Source organism: Elephantulus edwardii, unplaced genomic scaffold, assembly GCF_000299155.1.
Source record: "Elephantulus edwardii isolate Elephantulus edwardi_28Jun2011 unplaced genomic scaffold, EleEdw1.0 scaffold00120, whole genome shotgun sequence".
Classification (NCBI taxonomy): Eukaryota; Metazoa; Chordata; class Mammalia; order Macroscelidea; family Macroscelididae; genus Elephantulus; species Elephantulus edwardii.
The window spans coordinates 8,052,933-8,073,219 of NW_006399870.1; the positions used below are offsets into that span (position 1 = coordinate 8,052,933).

Genomic DNA, 20,287 nt, shown 5'->3' on the forward strand with positions numbered 1-20,287 from the left:
AACAATGAATGAATGGAATCCCAAAATCTCTGTAGATGTTCATTGAAATGAAAAATAAACAACCTAAATTAAAAAAAAGAAAACAAAACTCATTACTACTAGGCCAATAGGCAGCATCATGAAATCAGAAGACAAGGTGCATTGGGAAAATTTTCTTTCAAAGACTTTTCCAGGGTCTGTTCCTAAAGAACAATGATGTTAAAGACTAAGGTGCACCTGATCCAAGCCATGATCTTCTCAGTTGCTTTCTGTGTATCTGAAAGCCAGATATGACGATAGATAACAGAGGAAAATCTATGCCTTTGAGTTATGGTGCTGGAGAAGAGGATTGAAATTCCAAAAGAACAAACAGTTCTGTCCTGGATAAAGGGACACAAGGGTGCTTCCTGGAGGCAAGAATGGTGAAATTTCATCTCACATACTTTGGGCATGTTGGAAGGAGGGGTCAGTCCTTGGAGAAGGACAACATGCTGGGAAGGATAGAATGTGAGTTAAAAAAGGAAGTCGCTCCATGAGTTGGATTGTGGCAGTGAGATCAGGTGTGTTGGAGATGGCAAAGTGGGTTCAGGATAAGGCAAGGTTCAAAGATATTGTTCATAAGGTCACTATGAGTTGTAGCCTACTAGATGGCACATAACAATAATCTTCTCTCAAGGCACCTCACTCATGATAGTATGATGTTTACACAGCTTTAGTTTTATTCTACCGCACTACCCCAGATCCTTTATGATGAACACTTGCTCATGATGATTCATGTTAGTCTACTGGACTTGAGAAATTCTAAAAGAGCTTTTCAAAGAGAGATAAGATCCATAGAAGTATGGCATGGAAAAGAACCTAGAGAAGAAGAGGCTGAGGGAGGGGAATTGAGAAATGAGGTAAGGAATCCCTATAATGCTCTTAAAGAAATTCTATCTTCCAGCTTGATAGGAAGATTGGAAATGCACCTAACAGCTGCAAAGCCTTTTAAATGTACATTCTCAGGGAATATGTAGCAACTTTCTACAAATTATTAATCTCACTTTGCAGAGGAAGAAATTGTGTCTTCAAAAGTTTGAGTGACTTTTAAAAGCACAGAACTAGTAAATGAAAGGTTTAAACCAGAGTGGTGTGGCATCCTACTCTCTGTCATCGTTGGCTGATGGTTGATGGCACATTGCACCCTCTTTTCCACCCTCTTGGGATAACCTAGTTGACCATCTTAAATATTTAAATTATTATGCACATGAGTTTTATTCTATTGCTGAGGACTTTCAATAGGGACGATGCAATAAAACCTGCTCAGAGAGCTGGAGCTGTGTTCCTGTAGATTCAGACTCACTTATTCAACCTTTTGCATCTACTTTGATCTCAGAGCTTTAAGGTTTTAAAGATCCTCTCATTTCCTTTCTCTTATTATCCCATCAGGTGCAATGCAGGCAAGGGATAGGCAGAAAGGAATGAGCTCCCCGAATATCTGAGTAGTTCCCAGGATCTCCACAGATAACCATCCACTGTCATTCTCAAATAACATCATGGACAGAAGCCTTGGGTGAAGCACAGCAGCAAAAGAATGAGGGAACTAGGGTTCTAGTATAGAGAAGGAGAGACAAAACATAAAGTGGGGAATACTGACCTTGGAACAATGTTGAGCTTGTAGGCTCATTTAGTTCTAAATCAGGTGAGGGACATACAGGAGAAAAAAAAATTAAAGCAAACATGCATATTATATACAGCACCTATATATTTGACATATATAGTTCGTATACAATTTTTCAACAAACATTTCCAGAGGAATGGATAAATCAGGAAAGATAAAAAACAAAACCAACTCCCCCCCCCCAAAAAAAAAACACCAAACCAACAACAACAACAATCAGTGGTGAGATGCCCAGGTGAGCATGAGAAACACCGAAATGCATTATGCTTCTGTTTTGGATGCAATGGTTGGGCAATGAGCAAGCTGGTCTATGCATTGTCCAGGGAAGATGAAATTACTCTTAGTTTGTGCTGATGAGTTTGAGAACAAAGTAGGTGCAAAACCTCCCCTCCCTTCCCCCCCCCAATGAAATATCCTTTCATGCTCCCAGCTTGTATTTAGCTGAGCATGTTCAGAAATCTAGTCACACAGCACCATGACAGGAACAAGATTCCAGAATCATGGTGACCCAGTATTACAGGAGTAGACCTCTTGGAGTCTCCTATAATCTCTGCAGTCTCAGAACTCCATTTAGTTCATGACAGGATGGATCCTTGTCTAATTGGACAGGAATCTCCCATCACTGACCATTCTTCTGTTCATATGTTCAGACCAAGTGAAGAGAGGACATAGTTGGTAGACAAATCATTACAAACAAATCATTACATTACAAATCATTACAGACAAATTGACTGTAGTCTTGCTGGCATTCTAAAGGAGATTGAATTTAATGCTAAATTCATTAATTCTCATCAAATACAGACTGCTTACCATCTTGCTCAAGTTGGCCTGACAACCCTGATAGGCTGTCTGATATGGATAAAGATATGGAAAACGTCACAATTTATTTCACTTTTTTGAAATGGAAAAGGCCTCAGCGATGATGATCTTCAATAATGAAGGAGGAAACCCATCAATGGTGAGCCTCATTAATAAGGAGGAGTCTCATCAATGGTGAGTTTAATAATTATGGAAAAGCCTTATCAATGGTTAACTTAAAAAATGAAGGAGAAGCCTCATCCACGGTGAGCTCAGTAATGACAGAGAAGCCTCATCAATGGTGAGCCTCAGTAATGAGGGAGGAGCCTTATCAATGATGAGCTCAATAACGGGAGAGGAACCTTATTAATGGTGAACTTCAATAATGAGAGAGGAACTTCCATAGAGATGAGATGAGCCTGAGTAGAGCAGATGGGCTAGAAACATCATCCCACACACTAGTGTAGCTTCAGTATGCCAATGGAGCTCTGACACCAGTACAACATTTCTGAAATATTCCTCAGAAGTACTATGTCATTTGAGGTGAAAGAAGTTTGTGAGGTAAATAAATTTTTGCCTTCTTCTTGAGATTTTGTAGTATGGAAGTTTGAAATGTCTCTATTAATTCACCACAATAAGTTAAAAATATATACCCAACAAAAATCAATTTCCTAATTCTACAGAAAGCACATCATCATATTGGACTCCTGAAAATGCAATGGGTGTGACTGTCCTGCATGATGCCCTTGCCTGACTGCCAGAGGGCTGATGGGTTTGAGAAAGCAAAGATTTTAATTGTCAAAAAAGGGCTTGATGAAAAGAATAGATTTATGGCATATGGCTCATTGCTTTCATTTTCACAAATGGCAGTAATTTTACTCTAAAAGAAGTAAAAATGTTGCTGCTTCTCCCTATTCTCATCTTGAGATAGTTTTAGAGAAGGAGACCAGGGAATTAGACAGCAGTGATAAAGTCCTTCATGCATCCAAATCAGAAGCAGGAGAAGGAAGAATATTTATAGGCATATGGACTGTGGTGGGTAGAAGCCAGCACTTGGGGAGTATGGAAGGACAGCCAGGGAGAGGTATGCTGTCCAGGATCAAGGAAAGCAGGGCCAGTCCTTACTAACCCGTGCTGTCTGTACATGCAGACAGACACCTGCCAAAAACTCTAAAAGATTAGACACATGTGAAGTGCAATTATGACTAACCCTGTGTGTGAGATGTCAGACACATCAATCACTCCCATCACAGCTCTGCCCATCTGAAGTACCAGAGCTGAGATTCCTGGTTATAACTAAAGTAAGTTTTACTTTATGTACTAGGCCTAGGCTGCAGGTAGGCCTAGAAATGAACTGAAGGATAAGGCAGCCCATGCCAGCTTCAGAAACTGAAAACACCCTACTTTCTGTGGTGTGATTTGAAGTATTCTTAGACAATCGATCTTGATGGAACAAGGAAACACTTGCCCAAAAGGTAATCAGAATGAATCCTGTGGCATATGGAAGGGTCTGCTTTTATCCAGAGATGAACAAGGGCTGGATCCACAAAGGTCTGCTGAGGCCCAAGAGGGTGACTTCTGTGGAGCTTCTCCACTCACAAGGGCGTAGACATCCAGGGAGGAAGGTGGTTTTTGTTTCTTGCTTCAGTTGTAGCTCAGAACACCAAGATGTATAATGAAATACTTGTGAATGCTTATTTAATGAATGAATGCATGCATAGATAGGTAGATTTATCAGGATGGTGGTTTGCAGGCATGTGGATCTTAACCTAGTCAGACTATATCCTTTGATACAAAAAGAATTTGGGGGAGAGCAAACAAAAAGGAATTCATGGAAGACGTAAAACCATTAAAAAAATTAATTTGTAAAATAACATTTCTCTATTTTCTACTCTCTGAAGCTAGTACTGGTCAGGATCCAAGGCTCATGATTCACTTTTGTAAGTATAATTAAATACGCTGAAGTTTCTCTTATATCTCAATGACTACAAAAGGGAACATTTTACATTAATCCAATAAAGCATTGAAATGGAAAATGCTTCTATCGCTCATCTCTTTACAATTATACCAAGTCATAATTTCTATCAGTTTATAAACTATCAACAGAGGAAATAATATATATCATTTCAGATTTGCAAAGATCTTTTTCCTAATTCAAGATTTCCCTCATAAAATGAAGCATTGACACAAACATTGCTGTGTATCTCTCCTTTCCCGGTGTCTATTTCCACACATGCACTGGTTCTTTCTCTCTTCCCTTCCCTCCCTCCTTTCATCCTTGTCTGGCTTTTATTCTTTGGCATATGTCCTTTGGGACACTCTTTCTAATACTCCTCCCTTATTGTATCCCCTGCCCCTCTTTACCCATAGTCCTTTCATATCCCAGCTCAGGGCTCACTCTCACCAAATAGTGCAATGCTGGCATTCGTGTAACCCAACTTATTTGAGGCCACACAAGTGTAGTTCCCGTAGTCATGTTCAGAGACATTGTAGAAGATGAGTTTTGAGAGAAATGGTCTGTTCTCCACTTTGACCCCCTTCTTTCCTTCCACCAGTCTGAGGCAAACAAGAGAAAAACAAAAAGAAGAAAGAATGATCTTGGTTACATTTCCTTCATAGGAATAAGATAGATTCTGGAATGAATGATCTTCACATTGCCTGCTGTTTGACATCATTATTACCACTGTATTTTTCACTTAACTCCACAATAAGGTCACCCACAATGACACACATAATTGTGTTTCTCTATTTTATGTATGTGCCTAAAGATGTATTCTGTTAGAATGTATTATCTCCCCACACAGGCATTTAAGTTATTCGAAGGCAGCTGCTTTCCCTTGCTTTATAAACTTGTCAGTCACAGCACAACAAATTTATATGTCAGCCCAGATACCCAGAATAATACTACCCATGAAGTAAGTGTTCAAATCATGGGCTTATTAGATGTTCATGTTGATGATGGCAGACATTGCACTGTGGCAATAAAAAAACAAGACTAGAAACCCTTAAAATTCACACAGAAGGACAACCTGAGGTGAAAAAATGATATTATTCAAACACTTGAGCTACAATCTTTCTCTTTAGATCTTGAGGCAGTCTACAGATAATAACTTACATTTTAATAAGAAAATAAAAAAATCAGGGATCATTTTCACTTCATAGGGACCTGAAGGGCTTCCTGGGTAACCGTAGATGGACAGACTAGAAGGCTCAAAGGTTCCTAAGAATGGAACTTATAGAGTTAGGAAATTGTCACATGGCCACACAAAACGATCTTGCCATCTGTAAAGTCCCAATACTGGCAATACTACAGTCACTGGGTTGATTCTAGCTCCTACTGACCCTCCAGAGGGGAGCAGAACTGCCCCATGGGGTCTCCCAGACCATAGGTCTTTGAAAAAGGCCTCTGCCTCATCCTTCTCCAAAGGTTCGCTGGAGGGTTCAAATCACCTGCATTTCATTAGTAGTAAATGCTCCAATCACTAAATGTACATATACTTATTAGGAATGTGGGTTACATTTCTTTCTGGGTAGATGGATAAAGGAAAATGAAATACACTTATATGGCCAGTTGAAACAAAGCCTTTATCTTTGAAGAGTTATAGCATCAAATCCTATTACAGAGTGTATCTACAAGGAAGTAAAAAAACCAATTCACTTATTGAAAGTGATAATTTAAGAAGAACCTAACAATTACAACAAAACATTGCCATTAAGTTCATGGTAATCCTCATTGTATTTCCAAAACTGTAAAGCTTAGGAGAGGAGACTGCCTATCTTTTCCCACAAAGTAGCAGATGGATTTGAACCACTGACCTCTCAGCAGCTCAATATTTTAATACACTTTACCACAAAGGCTTCTTATGGAAAGTTACAGAATATCCTATGGCATATTCTATTTCAGAGAATAGCCATCAAGATAATTTTTTTACTTTACCTGAAATAATTTGCTTTTGTCTAAAGCCAATTCTACGCTACACAAAAGATCAGTACTATTGGGGGAAACCCTTCTAAATGAAGACTCTCTGGCAAGTGGTTATAGATATGAATTGCCTGTATAGGACCTGACTAAAGAGGGAATACAGACAGTAAATGAAATCAAGCTGGATGCAGGCTGAAACATGGTCATGGTCCATGAAATGGGCAAACAGTTGTTATTGGAGCAATCAAACTTAAAAAGACATTGAGGAAGATATAGAAAGTGAAGCCCACAAGGACAACAATGCTTTGTAAACTGTAACATTTATTTGATACAATGTATTTCTGTTGGAATTAATTACTGGGAACACTTGTCTAAACAGGGGGCCATGGCAGGTTTGGGACATAAAGAGCCATTGTTTCGTCAAGGTCTGAAAGTATCATTTCTGTTGTGGGGCTAGAGGATTGCAAAACCTTTCTCCTTGTCCAGATAGCTTGTGGTGAGTTTGATCAGAAGAGTGAGCCAGGTTCTGGATTAATTTGGGTTCTCATAGGACATCTATGTCTACAGGGTTGTCAGGAGATTGGTTGGATGATTTGGCTTATTTTCTGTTATATATAAGATCCTTCCTCTCTCATAAGCTAGGGACAATGAATTGGCCATGTTCATTGAAGTCAGTACAATGCTAAGAGCTATGCAAAAACAGTGAGACATCTGGCTGTGCTGCCAGATGCCACTTTTCTCTGCCCGACTTCTTATGTGGCTATAGCTCCTGGAGGGGTGTTGTCTAGAGAGGGAACTATGTCCCTCCCACCAGGCAGCTCTATGAGTTGGTCAAGCGTACTGATCCCAGTTTGCCATCCTGACATCCACGATGGTTTGGAGAGAGGTTGTCACATAAAGATCAAGCTGTGAATTAGATTCAGGCTCTGTAGTAGTGAAAGATACTCACCCAAAGCAGGTTCCAACTTGACAGCTCAGGAACAACCTCAGCTAAAAGCTGTCCAGGGTGGCTAGCAGCCCCTCACAGGCCCTGGAATGACTGTTTCCTTTCTCAGTTTTGCCACACCTTTCTCCAGCCCCGCACTACCACCAGCTGCAGTTCCTTAATGATGGCTCCTCATTGGCTCCTAGTGCCAAGGCAGGAGCCCATTTTTCTCTTCTTAGGTTGTCAGCACATATAGTGCAATGTGGCTGAGTACATCTCTAACAGTGTAGGCAAGAAACTTCTACCTTATTTTTTATTTATTTATTTTTTTATTTCATAGTCCTAGACAGGCCACTTAGATTTGCCCCTGAAGTCTGCTGATCTCATGAGGCTAGTGAACACATTAGAGCTGGATTCTCCCAGGGTGGGTGCATTGGGCCCTCTGAGACTTGTCTGGCAGGCGTTTTCTGGCAGCTTAGATGGCACAAGCATGTCTGTTAGTGACAAGGACTTTAGAGGGTGCCAAGAGAAATGACAACTCCATTTACAGGGAGAAGGCTAGGAAAAGGCAAATAAAGGAAAAGCAAATGGAAAGTTGCCCAAAAAGTCAATTGCGAGGGGCGAAAAGCAGGGACGTAAACACAGAAAGAACAAACGTGCCTGCTTCTGGTACCTCAGAAAACTGTAGCAATGTCATTTCACCCTCTCTTGGCAACGATGCAGGGTAGATTGGCGGTAAGGAACTGCATGGCCAATGCAAAGGTACACAGTCTGAATCCACCAGCTGCTCCATGGAAGAAAGATGAGCAATCAAGCAATTTACTGCCTCTGAAGACCCTTTAGAGAATCAGCTATGGGTCGATCCTGACCCTAGGCTACACACCAACAACAATCCCTCTGATTATCACTGGACAAGTTTCCATTGACTCCACCCACCCGTGTGCATCAGAGTGGAACTATACCTGAGATTTTCTGGAAGCAGATCACCAGGCCTTTTATCCATGGCAGACTCAAACTTCCAGGCTCGATTTGTTCGTAGACATTCTCGTACTCTTTGTATCATCTAGAGATTCCTCACCACGATCACAGTGCTCTATGAAAAAGGAGCTCTCCTCCTTCCTGTTCTCACCATTGCCTGAGGCATACTCTGCTTCCCTCGATATGGTTGAGATCTTACTTCCTAATATTTTGATACAGTATTAACATTTACACCATAGAGAAACGAAATGATGAGCTGAGAGGTGGATGACTAGCCTGGACATCTGAAGATTTGAGCATATCCTGCAGCTCTGTCTCTTTCTCTTGATATATATTTCCCTCTGCCTTGCTTCATTACACCTAGTTTTCCTCTAGGTATAATGTTGTTGTAGGGTGCTGGTGAGTCAATTCCTACCCCGGGCACCCTCATGTGACAGAGTAGAACTGCCAAATATGCTTTCCTAGGTTGATTTCTGTAGGGAACAGATCTTGTGATGTTTCTCCTATATAGAGATGCTGATGACATCAAAATGGCAAGCTTTCGGTGAGTGGTTGAGCACTGCACCATTATGCCACCAGGGAAATTAAAAACAGCTGAAGTAACCTTTCTAAGTAAATGACAGTATTTATTTATTTATTGGAAAAGTGTAACTTCTCTTTACTTGATTCTGACTTGCTAAAATAAGAAAGGTGGCTATATTTCTTCTAGTCTGTAAGATTATTTTTCTTCCTTCTGCATCACTTCTTTCATCTATAAAATGGGTTAGATAAATATGACACACTGCATTGAGAACATGCCAGAGTTATCTCCCCCAAAATAAAAGTGTTGTTTCTCATTTGGAAAGATTAAGGGAACTTGGTGGGAACAACCTTCAGCAAGCTTTTGTTATCTGGTAGGTAGCCCAAGGGCAGAAAACTAATGCATGCTGCTGACATTATAAATAGTATATGCAGCATGGCTGGCCCAGAATCTCCTACTGTTCTCCATCTTGGATTTGTCCTTTTAGTTGTTGGTGGTATTCTCAGATTCTCTAGCTCTCTAACTTCTTTATCTTTGTCCACCATACAACCACCTTGGGACTTTTTTGTACCCTCCTATTACACAACATTTTAATGAAAATGTTCTGAACATAGACAGCCCACGTGAATGCAGTACCATGCTTCTTAAAATAGCTTTGTGATAATGGTAATTGTCACGTTGCCTAGCTATAGGAAGCTGCTAAGCCCCGTGCTGTGCTAACATGCCACTCGATAAATTCTCAAAAATACAATCTTCCATGAATCACAACAAATGCCCTAATGATTGTAGCAACAATGGACAGGAAGAAAAGAGTCTCCCCTTTGCTCTGATAATGAAGGAACAACGTGGGCACAAAGGGCAGCTAAATCAGATGAGGACTCTTTTATCCACTGCTGCTGACAGTATCTGGACCAAAGCTTCTGCTAACTTCTCAGTCATTCTCAGCTCTGGAGAGCAGCAAGTATGAGAATGTGCTGGAAATAGTTACACAGAAAAGATGTTAAATCCTTGCCCCACAAACCATTCACCAGTCTTACAATATTCCCACTAGCCTTTCCACTGAAATTTCTTTTTTCCTTTTTTTTTAAAAAAAAAATCAGACTTGTGGGTTGACCAAGTGATGATTCAACAAAGAAACATTAAAAACATAGCTGAGATACTTAAGAACATATTTGTTTATATCTACTCTGCAACATACACCACTTTTTTTAAATAGCAAGAATTCCAAAGAGGATTTTATAGGCATTTGTGTACACCTCTCTGGAACTGAGCTCTGGTAAGCTTCTGTTTCTGGTGGAGTAGGCAGGGTGTCTTTACCTTTTATCCTCCTTGTACCACTGGAATTCTGCTGAGGGGACGGCCGAGGCTTCACACTGCAGTGTGCCCTTCTGTCCCAGGGGGACACCTGTGCCTTTAGCTTCTGAAATGTATGGGGGATCTGCAGAGAGAAGACATCCTATATCATTTACAGTGCATTAGGACTAAAGAGCCTGCCTCACTCACTGATTTTGTTCTTTACTCCCTGATCTACCTCTTTTACTTGCTTTATGAAATCACTACATGAATGAGACAGTGGATGTAAAATTTACCCGTACTGTTTTCAGAGAAAACACTTGGTCTTTATTGCATGCAATGAATGTTTCTGTGTCCCTTAACAGAGAGGTAGAATGACCAGATGTTCATTCTATGTCAACCCATCAACTCCACAAACCATGGGTTAACAGTCTTTAATTCAGGCATACCATGTTCTTCTTTGAGTATATATCCTTGAACTATAGAATTCCCATAAAAATTCAGGTGCAAGAAATACTAATCAGGGAGAATTACCTAAAGGATATAAAGAGCAGTAAATTTTCTAAGTATTCTAAAATGGTTCTCCTAATCAAATCCAGATTTAAACCAGACTTAAACGCTTGGTATGCATTCAATTAAAGTCTTTACCAAATTATTTGTGGCATTTCAACAGTCTATATCATGAACATCATGAAAAATAAGCATAACAAACTTGATAGTGTATTTATTGCAGGAATGCTTCAGAAGTTTTAGCTGACTATTTCAAAGTACTCTTATTTGTGGAGACACTGACGAGAAATTCCTCTGGGATTGCAGAACCTGCAAAAGGTTTGTTTCCTATGAGAAATTAATTTGGTCTTACCTCTTGGACATAAATATCAAAGCAGATCATTAATCTTCCCATCTTTGCTCTTACAACTGAAAGTCAAATTTCAGATCTGTATTTAGTACTCTTATGGTACATATTTTGTGTTGTGATTTATCACTGGCTCCTGATCATTTCCTATATATGTTTTTCATTTGCTTGCATTACCTTATGTTTTGTTGTTGTTAGATGCTAGTGAGTAAAGTAAAACTCGCAGTGACACTATGAACAGTAGATCTGAACCTTGCCCTATCCTGCACCAACTTCATGACTTCCATCATGCTGCAGCCCATTATTACAGTCACAGTGTCAATTCTTTCACATCGAATGTCTTTTCTTCTCTGAGCCTCTATCTTTCCCAGCATGATATCGCTTGTCCTGATAAAATGTCCAAAGTATGTCTGACGAAATTTCACCATCCTTGCTGCTAAGGAACACCTTGGTAACACTTTCTCCAGGGCAGATTGTTTTTTCTTTCTTACGTTTTAAGCTAATTTTTATGAGCTGCCAGTCATCTTCAAACCTAGTTTATTGTTGTTGTTTATCTTGTTTTTGTTTTAATGGATAACTCACTTCTACTGGGTAGATTCCAACTAACAGAGTCACTGTGGGACAGAGTGGAAGTGTTCACAACTCACAGGACAGGGTAGGCCGGCCCTGCAAAGCTTCTAGGCTATAAGCTTCATGGAAAAAGACTGTGTGAGTTCTTTCCTTTGGAGCAGCTGACAGATTTGAACTACCAACCATTCAATTAACCACCAAACACTAAACTATTGTGCTATAGTGGCTCCCTATTTTTTAATGAATATATTTTTTTAAAAAAATTGTCATGTTATAATACTCATTTAAAGTTTATGAGATTATGCTCTAATCCCATGAACTATTTCCTTGTTTAAGTAATTTTTATTTATTAACTAGGCTCATTTTAAGTAGCTCTGGTGAGCTAGCCATAAGAACCTGCACTGCAATTCTGAAGGCATGCGGTTTGAAGCCCCCTGCTGCTCCAAGGGAGAAGGATGGGCCATCTCCTCCCATGTAATTACTGCCTCTGAAAACATACAGAAGGGTCACCTTTTGGCCAATTCAACACCCCACAACAACAACAACAAAGGTTCATATTATAACAAAATCAACATTTTGAAATATAGCAAAGGAATGAAAAAAATTAGTGTAAACACTTCTTCCCTTGAAATATAGCAAAAGAATGAAAAAAAATAAGTATAAACACTTCTTCTCACCCATGTTTAAAAAGAGAAAAGACTCTTTGTTTCCATGTTAGCAAATGTGCACTATTTTGACATAAAAATTCATGAAATGGGCACAGCAGATGAAAAAGAAATAGTCAAGAATATCACAGAGAAGCTAGTCAATGTAATAAAGGAAAATTAAGACTGGAAAGGATGAGAGAGAGAGAGAGAGAGAGAGAGAGAGAGAGAGAGAGAGAGAGAAAGTAGTTGGAAATTTGAAGAAATTTGGAAGTCTGTTACAGAGTTTGAGAACAAGGGCCTGCAAAGTTTCAAAATTCTGTATCCTTATTCATTGGTGGTGTTGTCTCTCTATCTATTCACTGTCCAGTTGGAACCAACTCAGAGTCGACCCTTCAGTGGGTTTTCAGGGACACTAAATTGCATGGGAGGACATCTCCCAGCTTTCTCTCATAGAGCTGCTGGAAGAATATAATCATGTGACTTTGAATCAGCACAAGAGAACTAGAGTTCCCTACCCATGCATTTAATTAAAAAAATAAATAAAATTTAAAAAGAGATATCTAGTGTTGGGCTGCAAACCAAAATGATTTATAGCCTCAGAAACCTGATATACGGTTACTATGAATTGATGGCAATGGTACTATTAAAATAAAACAAAGCTCTCTACTGGCACTCATCTGCTAAATGTAGGTTGGAGATGTGAACTCATTTAGAGGTTTCACAGGACAAAAGGCCTGGTGATCTGTTCCTGTGAACAGTTCCTCCCAGGAAACACTACATCAAGCAGTTTTACTCCCTCACAGGGTCACTATGGATGAGATCTGTCAAAATGACTTTTAATCAAATTTATGCATCAAGTACTAAAGGTACTGATGAAGAAATTAAACTTCTGCAGCCTGAAATTTACAAAACATACAATTAGAATGCACTGATAATAACTGGCGATTAGAAAGCAACGTTGGAAGTCAAGAATAGTAATGGTAGTCAAGTATACAGACTTAGTGATAGAAACAAAACTGAAGATTGGACAATAGAGTTGTGTACTACCAGCAACTTATTTAAAGCAAAAAAATAAAAGTAATAACTGTACAAATGAACTTTATATAATTGCATATACAGTAATTGAACAGAATACATCTGTGAAAAGAGGCAACTCCATAATCAACACTCTTGGTACCAGCAATCAGGAAATCAAGAGACGATTTGCATTAAGGTAGGCAGCTGTCAGGGACCTCTTCAGAGTACTGAATAGTAATGATGTCAGTCTGAAGACTAAGGTGTGTCTGATCCAGGCCATAGTCTTCATAATTGCTTGTTATGCATCAGAAAGCTGGACAATGACTAGAGATGATAAAGAATTGATGCCTTTGAACGTTGGTGCTGGAAAAGAGTTTTGAATATAACACGGACTGCCAGGAGAACAAACAGGTTTGTCCTGGAGAAGGTGAAATCAGGCTGCTCCTCGGAGGTAAGCATTCTGAGGCTTCTTCTGACATGCTTTGGGTATGTTGCAACAAGGGACTGGTCATTGCAAAGGGACATCATTCTTGGAAGGGTGGATAGACGGAGAAAGAGAGGGAGACCATCGATAAGATGGATTGATACAGTGACTGAGGTAATGAAGGTAGGTGTGTTAGAGATAGTAAAGTTGGCACAGGATAGAGTAGGTTCCAGGGCTGTTGTACATAGGGTTGCTATGATCCGCAAGTGACTCAACAACACACAACAACAACGGTAACAATGTTATCTTAAAGTGCTTATACCTGAAAAATTACATGGTTAGTAACAAAGAGGAAGGCCCTCAATATGATAGACTGACATAGTGACTACATCAATGACTTTAAGCACAGCAGAAATTATGATGATGATGCAGGATCTGATAATATTTTGTTCTGTTTTTTATGGAGTTGCTATGAGTCAGTGACTTCTACCAACAATAACCACAAATATAAGAATCAATTGAACAGCATACAGGGAAATAAATTAGAAATAAAATTTTAAATACAACCCCAATATATAATTGCTTCTTTATATATATATTTACATTATATATATATGTCACATGTATCAATATATATGTCATATGTATCAATATATATGATTGTTAAAGGATAAGATAAATTATACCTGATATTTTCTTTTTACATCCTACATCCTGTTTTCTCATTGCTATCTAAGTGAAAATTTACAAAGTATATTTGTTCCAATTAAACCATCCAAACAGTTTGTTTCACAACATTCAATGCAATACCCATAATGTAACCACCCTCTTCCCACTTCATCTTTGTCATTATCTCTTACATCAGTCTTTCTATTTTACCCCTTTCTGCTTTAAGGGTTTTATCCTGGGGAAGATGCTGCCCCTTTGACAACTTGTTTCTGGTTATTTTAATGAGTGAACGCCTCACTGGTGCTATGGTTCCCCCTACAGCCTTGTCTATGAGTCAAGGGGGAGGTGTTTTATTCCTTGTTGGAAGGTAAACTAGGGGCCACTCGTCTCTATTGAACACATAACCTTGGCCTTGTGTATGTGGTTTTTTTTTTTTGTTGTTGGTGTTGTTTTGTGTTGTTGTTGTTGATTTTACCTTTGTTCCACATTTTATCCCAGTTTTATCCAGGACCTTCTACAGTGATCCCTCCTTTAGAGTGGTTGGCAGTAGGAGTATTGTTCTTCTTGTTGTACGCTATCAAGTCAGAACCAACTCTTAACTGACTTTCCAGTGGATTTCAGACGCAGTTAATCATATGGGAGGAGACTTCTCATCTTTTTCCCATGGAATACCTTGTGGATAGGGTATTATTTAATTCTTATGATGTCAGTGCTATGGAAGTCTCACTCATGTAGTCCATTAGTTCTTTGGACTATTTTTTTTTTATTTTTTCAGAATGTCTTTGTTCTTCTTCCTTCTTATTTGTTCCAGACAGAGATTAACAGTTGTATCAAAGATAGCTGTTAGCAAGTTGTTGTTTTTTTCTTCCTATTTTTTTTTAAAGAAGAAATTGAGATTGTTAACACTTTTAGTTTGCTTGGCTCCATAATCAACACTCTTGGGACTAGAAGCCAGAAAATCAAGAGACAAATTGCATTGAGAAAGTCAGCTGTCAGGGACCTCTCCAGAGTACTGAATAGCAACAATGTCAGTCTGGAGACTAAAATGTGTCTGCCTGATCCAGGACATAGACTTCACAATTTCTTGCTATGTACCAGAGAGCTGGACAATAACTAGGGATGATAGAAAGAGAATTGATTCCTTTGAGCTGTGGTGCTGGAGAAGAGTGTTAAATATACCATGGAATGCTACGAGAACAAACAGGTTCGTCCTGGAGAAGGTGGAGGAAAGGATTCTGAAGTTTCACCTGACATACGTTGTATATGCTACATGGAGGGATCGGTCCTTGGAGAGGGACATCATGCTTGGGAGGGTGGAGGGACAGTACAGGAGAGAAAGACCCTTGATGAGATGGGTTGATTCAGTCACAGGGACAATCGGGGTAGGTGTGTCAGAGACAATGAGGTTGGCATAGATAGAGCAGGGTTTAGAGCTCTCCTGCATAGGGTGGCTATGAGTTGCAATCGACTTGATGGCACATAACAACAACAATTTTAGTTTCTTTTGCTTGCCATATCTGCTAGTCTAAGTGTGCTCTATTATACATAGGGTTTTTCTTTTCTTTTCTTTTCTTTTTTGGACATAGGGTTTTTGAAGACCTGCTTTTTCAGAAGTGGATGGCCATTTGTGGCTGACTCTAAGAAGAACGGGAATCCCAGAACACTTGATTGTGCTTATGTGAAACCTCTATTTGGACCAGGAGGCAGTCATCAGAACAGATCAAGGAAACATTGCATGGTTCAAAACTGGGAAAGATATGCACTAGTGATGTTTCCTATCTTCATAACTTTTCAATCTATATGCAGAACAGATTAACCGGGAGGCTGGGCTGTATTAGGAGAAATGGATTGGAGGAAGACGCATCAACAATCTGCATTATGCACATGACACAATCCTGCTTGGTGAAACAGAGGAAGATGTGAAACTCTTGTTAAAGAAGGTCAAGGACTGCAGCTTTCAATATGGATTGAAGCTTAACATCAAGAAAACAAAGATTTTTCACCACTGGGCCAATTGGGAGCATCATGATAGATGGGAAAGAAATTGAAATTGTTAAGCAGCTTTAGTTTGCTTGACTCCACAATCAATAGTTTTGGTACCAGCAGCCATGAAATTAAAAGACAAATTGCATTGTGAAAGTCTGCTGTCAGAGAACTCTCCAAAGTACTAAAGAGCAACAATGTCAGTCTGTAGACTAAAGTGCACCTGATCCAGGCCATAGTCTTTGTAATCACTTGCTATGTATCAGAGAGCTGGACAATGACTAGGGATGATAGAAGGAGAACTGATGCTTTTGAACTGTGGTGCGGGAGGAGAGTATTGAACATGCCATGAATTGCTAGGAGAATAAACATGTTCATCCTAGAGTTGGTGAGACCAGGCAGCTCCTTGGAGGCAAGGATTCTGAAGCTTCATCTGACATACTTTGTACATGTTCCAAGATGATACCAGTCCTTGGAGAGGGTCTTCATGCTTGGGAGGGTGGAGGGACAGCACAGGAGAGGAAGACCCTCAATGAGATGGATTGATTCAGTGACTGGGGCAATGGGGGCTGTTGTGTCATAGACAATAAGATTGGAATGGGATAGAGTAGGGTTTAGTGCTGTTGTACAAAGGGTCACTATGAGTTGCAGGAGACTCAACGGTACATAACAACAACAACAACAATTAGTTGATTTATAAAATTTGAATACATTGTTTTCCAGAAGAGATTCTTCTAAATTCCCTCACCCATCTATCCATCAAATTTTTATAATCCCATGATTAATCTCGCCTGCCTCTGCATCTCCTCATCTCTCTGCTTCCCCCCTCTCCCACCCATGGATCCTTATACTCATTCTACATAATGGTTTTATACAATATTTGTCCTTGTGAGACTGAATTCACTCAACATAATTCTCTCCAGTTCCTCCCACCTTAGGTAATAATTTACAAAATCATTGCTCCCATGTGCTATGTAGTATTTCATTATGTGAATGTACCATAATTTCTCAATCCATTCATTTGTAGTTGGATATTTGACCTGTTTCCAGGTTCTTGTGATGGTGAATAACACTACTGTGAACACTGGAGTACAAGTGTAGTAGGATGCAGAGCATTATAGACTACATTATGCCAGTTGACCTTGATGTCCTATGATACTATGATCCTGAAAGTCCAGGATGCACAAATCATCACTTTAGGGTGTTAGTTATGATTAAGAAGTTTATAGTTTTGTCCTCTGCTATTTCTGCTATGTACATAGATAGTTACAGATTTACAATTGCTGTTGTTGTTGTGTACCACAGAGTCAGAACTGATCCATAGCTGACCCTCTGGCAAGTTTTCAGAGGCAGTTAATTGCACAGGAGGAGGTTGCCCATCCTTTTCCCACAGAGCAGCTGGTGAATTTGAAACTAGTGTCTTTGAGATTGCAGCTCAGCTTCTTGCCATTAGGTGACCAGAGCTCCCTAGATTTATAGTAGATACTAATATTAAAAGAAAATTATCATCTGTCAAACCTGTGACGGTCAGTCCTTTTCACCTCTCCATATTTGTTTCTCTTTCCTACCTGCTTATATTTCTGCTTGCAGATTAACATTTTATATTGTTTATATCACAGGATTATGTGTATTATAGTGTTTACTTATGCTGAATATATTTTGTGCACTTTTCTATATCTTCCATATAGTTAATTGCATTGTGCCAATTGTGTCATTGTTGTCTTTCTCTTCACTCATATTCATATGTGTCTCCTATATATTCACTTACTTTCACTCCCCTCTCTGTTTGTTCCAATTCCTGACAATCATTCAAGGATTATTTCACTTTGTAAAGCTTTGTTGATCTTGTCATAAAGAAGATGCAGAATATTCATCTTTTTTTTGCGACTGGTTTATTTCAGCTTAATGACCTCTAGATCAGCTCTGTAGGTGGATATATGCAATACATTTTAATTTTTTTAAATAATTCTGCTTTAGTATTTTACAGTATTCTTTGTGCATGAACCATAGTTTCTTTATCCAGTCATCTGTTCATGGACACTTGGGATGTTAAGGCAAGCTATTTCAAAGGCAAGGTATTTTGGAAGTGGATGCCACTCCTGCTTCCAAGCTTGTTTTAACTGGGGAGTTCTACCAAACACTGTCCACCATTGGTAACCATTATCACATTTGACATATCAGTGTCACAGTGTTTAACATCATATCGACCACAAGTTACCATCTTTGCAGAAAATGCACAGACGAATGCAATGCAATGAACATGGACACATATATATCTGTTTGTGTTGCAACTCATGTTTATTACTTTTTATAAATACCTCATTAGTGGAATTACTGAATAAAATTATATTTATATTTTCAATCTTTTAAGGAAGCACTAGACTTCTTTCCATGTAAAGTGGTTGTACCATTTTACAGTCCCACTGGTAGTTAGCATATGGTTTTTATAACTTTCTATAGTGATAATGAGTCTAGAGTTGTGGCAACTTCAGAATATTAGTTAATTAATGGGCAATTTAAATATTTGAAGACAAGTGTGTATATAATATATTTATTGAATGCCATTTAATGATCTTCCAGTAATGCAAATAAAATCTGGGATTTTAAAAAATCACTTTCAGGTATGGTGATAAAAATGATACCACAGCATTTGAGGTATCAAAATTAAGAGTTTGGAAAGCAGAGTATGGAAAATAATGATACATTTGCCACCATGAATCAGTAGTTGTCTTTGAACCATAACTCTTCTGTTGCTGCCAGGGCAGTGTGCTGACTTCTACACATGCATGGTATGTGGCATACTTACAGTTGACAGTGACCTTCACTCTGCGAACCACAGGTGGGGACACATCGTTGGAGGCACTGCACTCATAGTCTCCTGATTGCTCCCGAGTGATGCCTTGGATTTCCAAGTATTCATCCTCACTCACAAAGCCAACAGCTGAAGAAGAAGCACAGTGGCATGGTGAGACGGGTGGTAAAAGAATTGCTTAGGTACAAAATGCTTAACAAAGAATTCTGCCATTTCAAAATTCAATGTCATAGAAATTCTCTAAGGTTTCCCTTCCTCATCTCTTCCTTCTCCTTACCCTTTCCACATTCAACTTTTTCTATGCTTTCCAATGGATCAGTTGAAATATTATCTTGCTCTCTGAATTCAAGCACAGGGCCTAAAGAATTTGTCTTCAAAAAGTGACTAATAATTTTGACATTTACACAGTCCAGCTATAGGATCTGAATATGGTACCGCTGGTAAATATTAATTGTTTCTGGTCTCAAGGTATCATTCTGACTGTGGCTTAAAGTACAAATTTGATGATTATATGCCTAAAGTATGGCACACATGTACACACACAGAGACTACGGAAAGGAGTAGAAATGCAGATATAGTAAATGCAAATTTCTGCTCTTAGATCGAGACAATCAAGTAGACAGGCAGAAATCAATTTGTAAATGGCAATATACTACAAGTCTGGGATAAAAGATCTGGATTACAAACCAATAAGAAGGGCTTCATACTTGATGCCTAACTGTGGCATGAAAGAATATGTACAGGAATATTTTTAGAAGAGAAAGACATAGCTCCAAACACTTCTTTTCACTTAATCATTCTGATAGTCTATTTCTTTAAAGAAATTGTATTAATAATAATGACCTTATACTTACTGAACTTCATACTTGATGGCTGGTCATGATCATGTGATTATAGGAAGACCATGGTATTTAAGCTCAGAAAAATATGTTAAAACTGTCTCACATTGGAACCCTACACTTTAGATTCCTTGTTGAAGATAGTAATAAAAGTAACCGTATGCTTACATTTTCAGGAAAATTCCTTTTTTTTAATTTTTTTAAATTTGAATTTATTATTAATTTCAGTAAAAATTTACAGAGACTTTGGATTTCCATTCATTCATTGTTGCACATTTCTCCCCTCCCAACCCTCCCCCAAGAACACTACCCTCTTGGAAAAGTAAAAGAAAAATTCTTTCATTGTTTTAGAAACCCTCCCCCAGGTCCACTCCACCACGTAGCCTTCACTCTAG

The 20,287-nt window shown here is 38.9% G+C and overlaps 1 protein-coding gene across 3 annotated transcripts in view; it reads right to left on the reverse strand.

Moving 5' to 3' along the window:
• The window catches only part of NTM (neurotrimin), a 1,811,079-nt gene that overhangs the window by 14,316 nt on the left and 1,776,476 nt on the right, over positions 1–20,287 (reverse strand). For all 3 annotated transcript variants that reach the window (XM_006892821.1, XM_006892822.1, XM_006892820.1), the window contains 3 exons: positions 19,048–19,182; positions 10,100–10,220; positions 4,842–4,993 (listed from right to left, as the gene is read on the reverse strand). In XM_006892821.1, the coding sequence (XP_006892883.1) occupies positions 4,842–4,993; positions 10,100–10,220; positions 19,048–19,182 (408 nt within the window). The remainder of the gene's footprint in view (positions 1–4,841; positions 4,994–10,099; positions 10,221–19,047; positions 19,183–20,287) is intronic.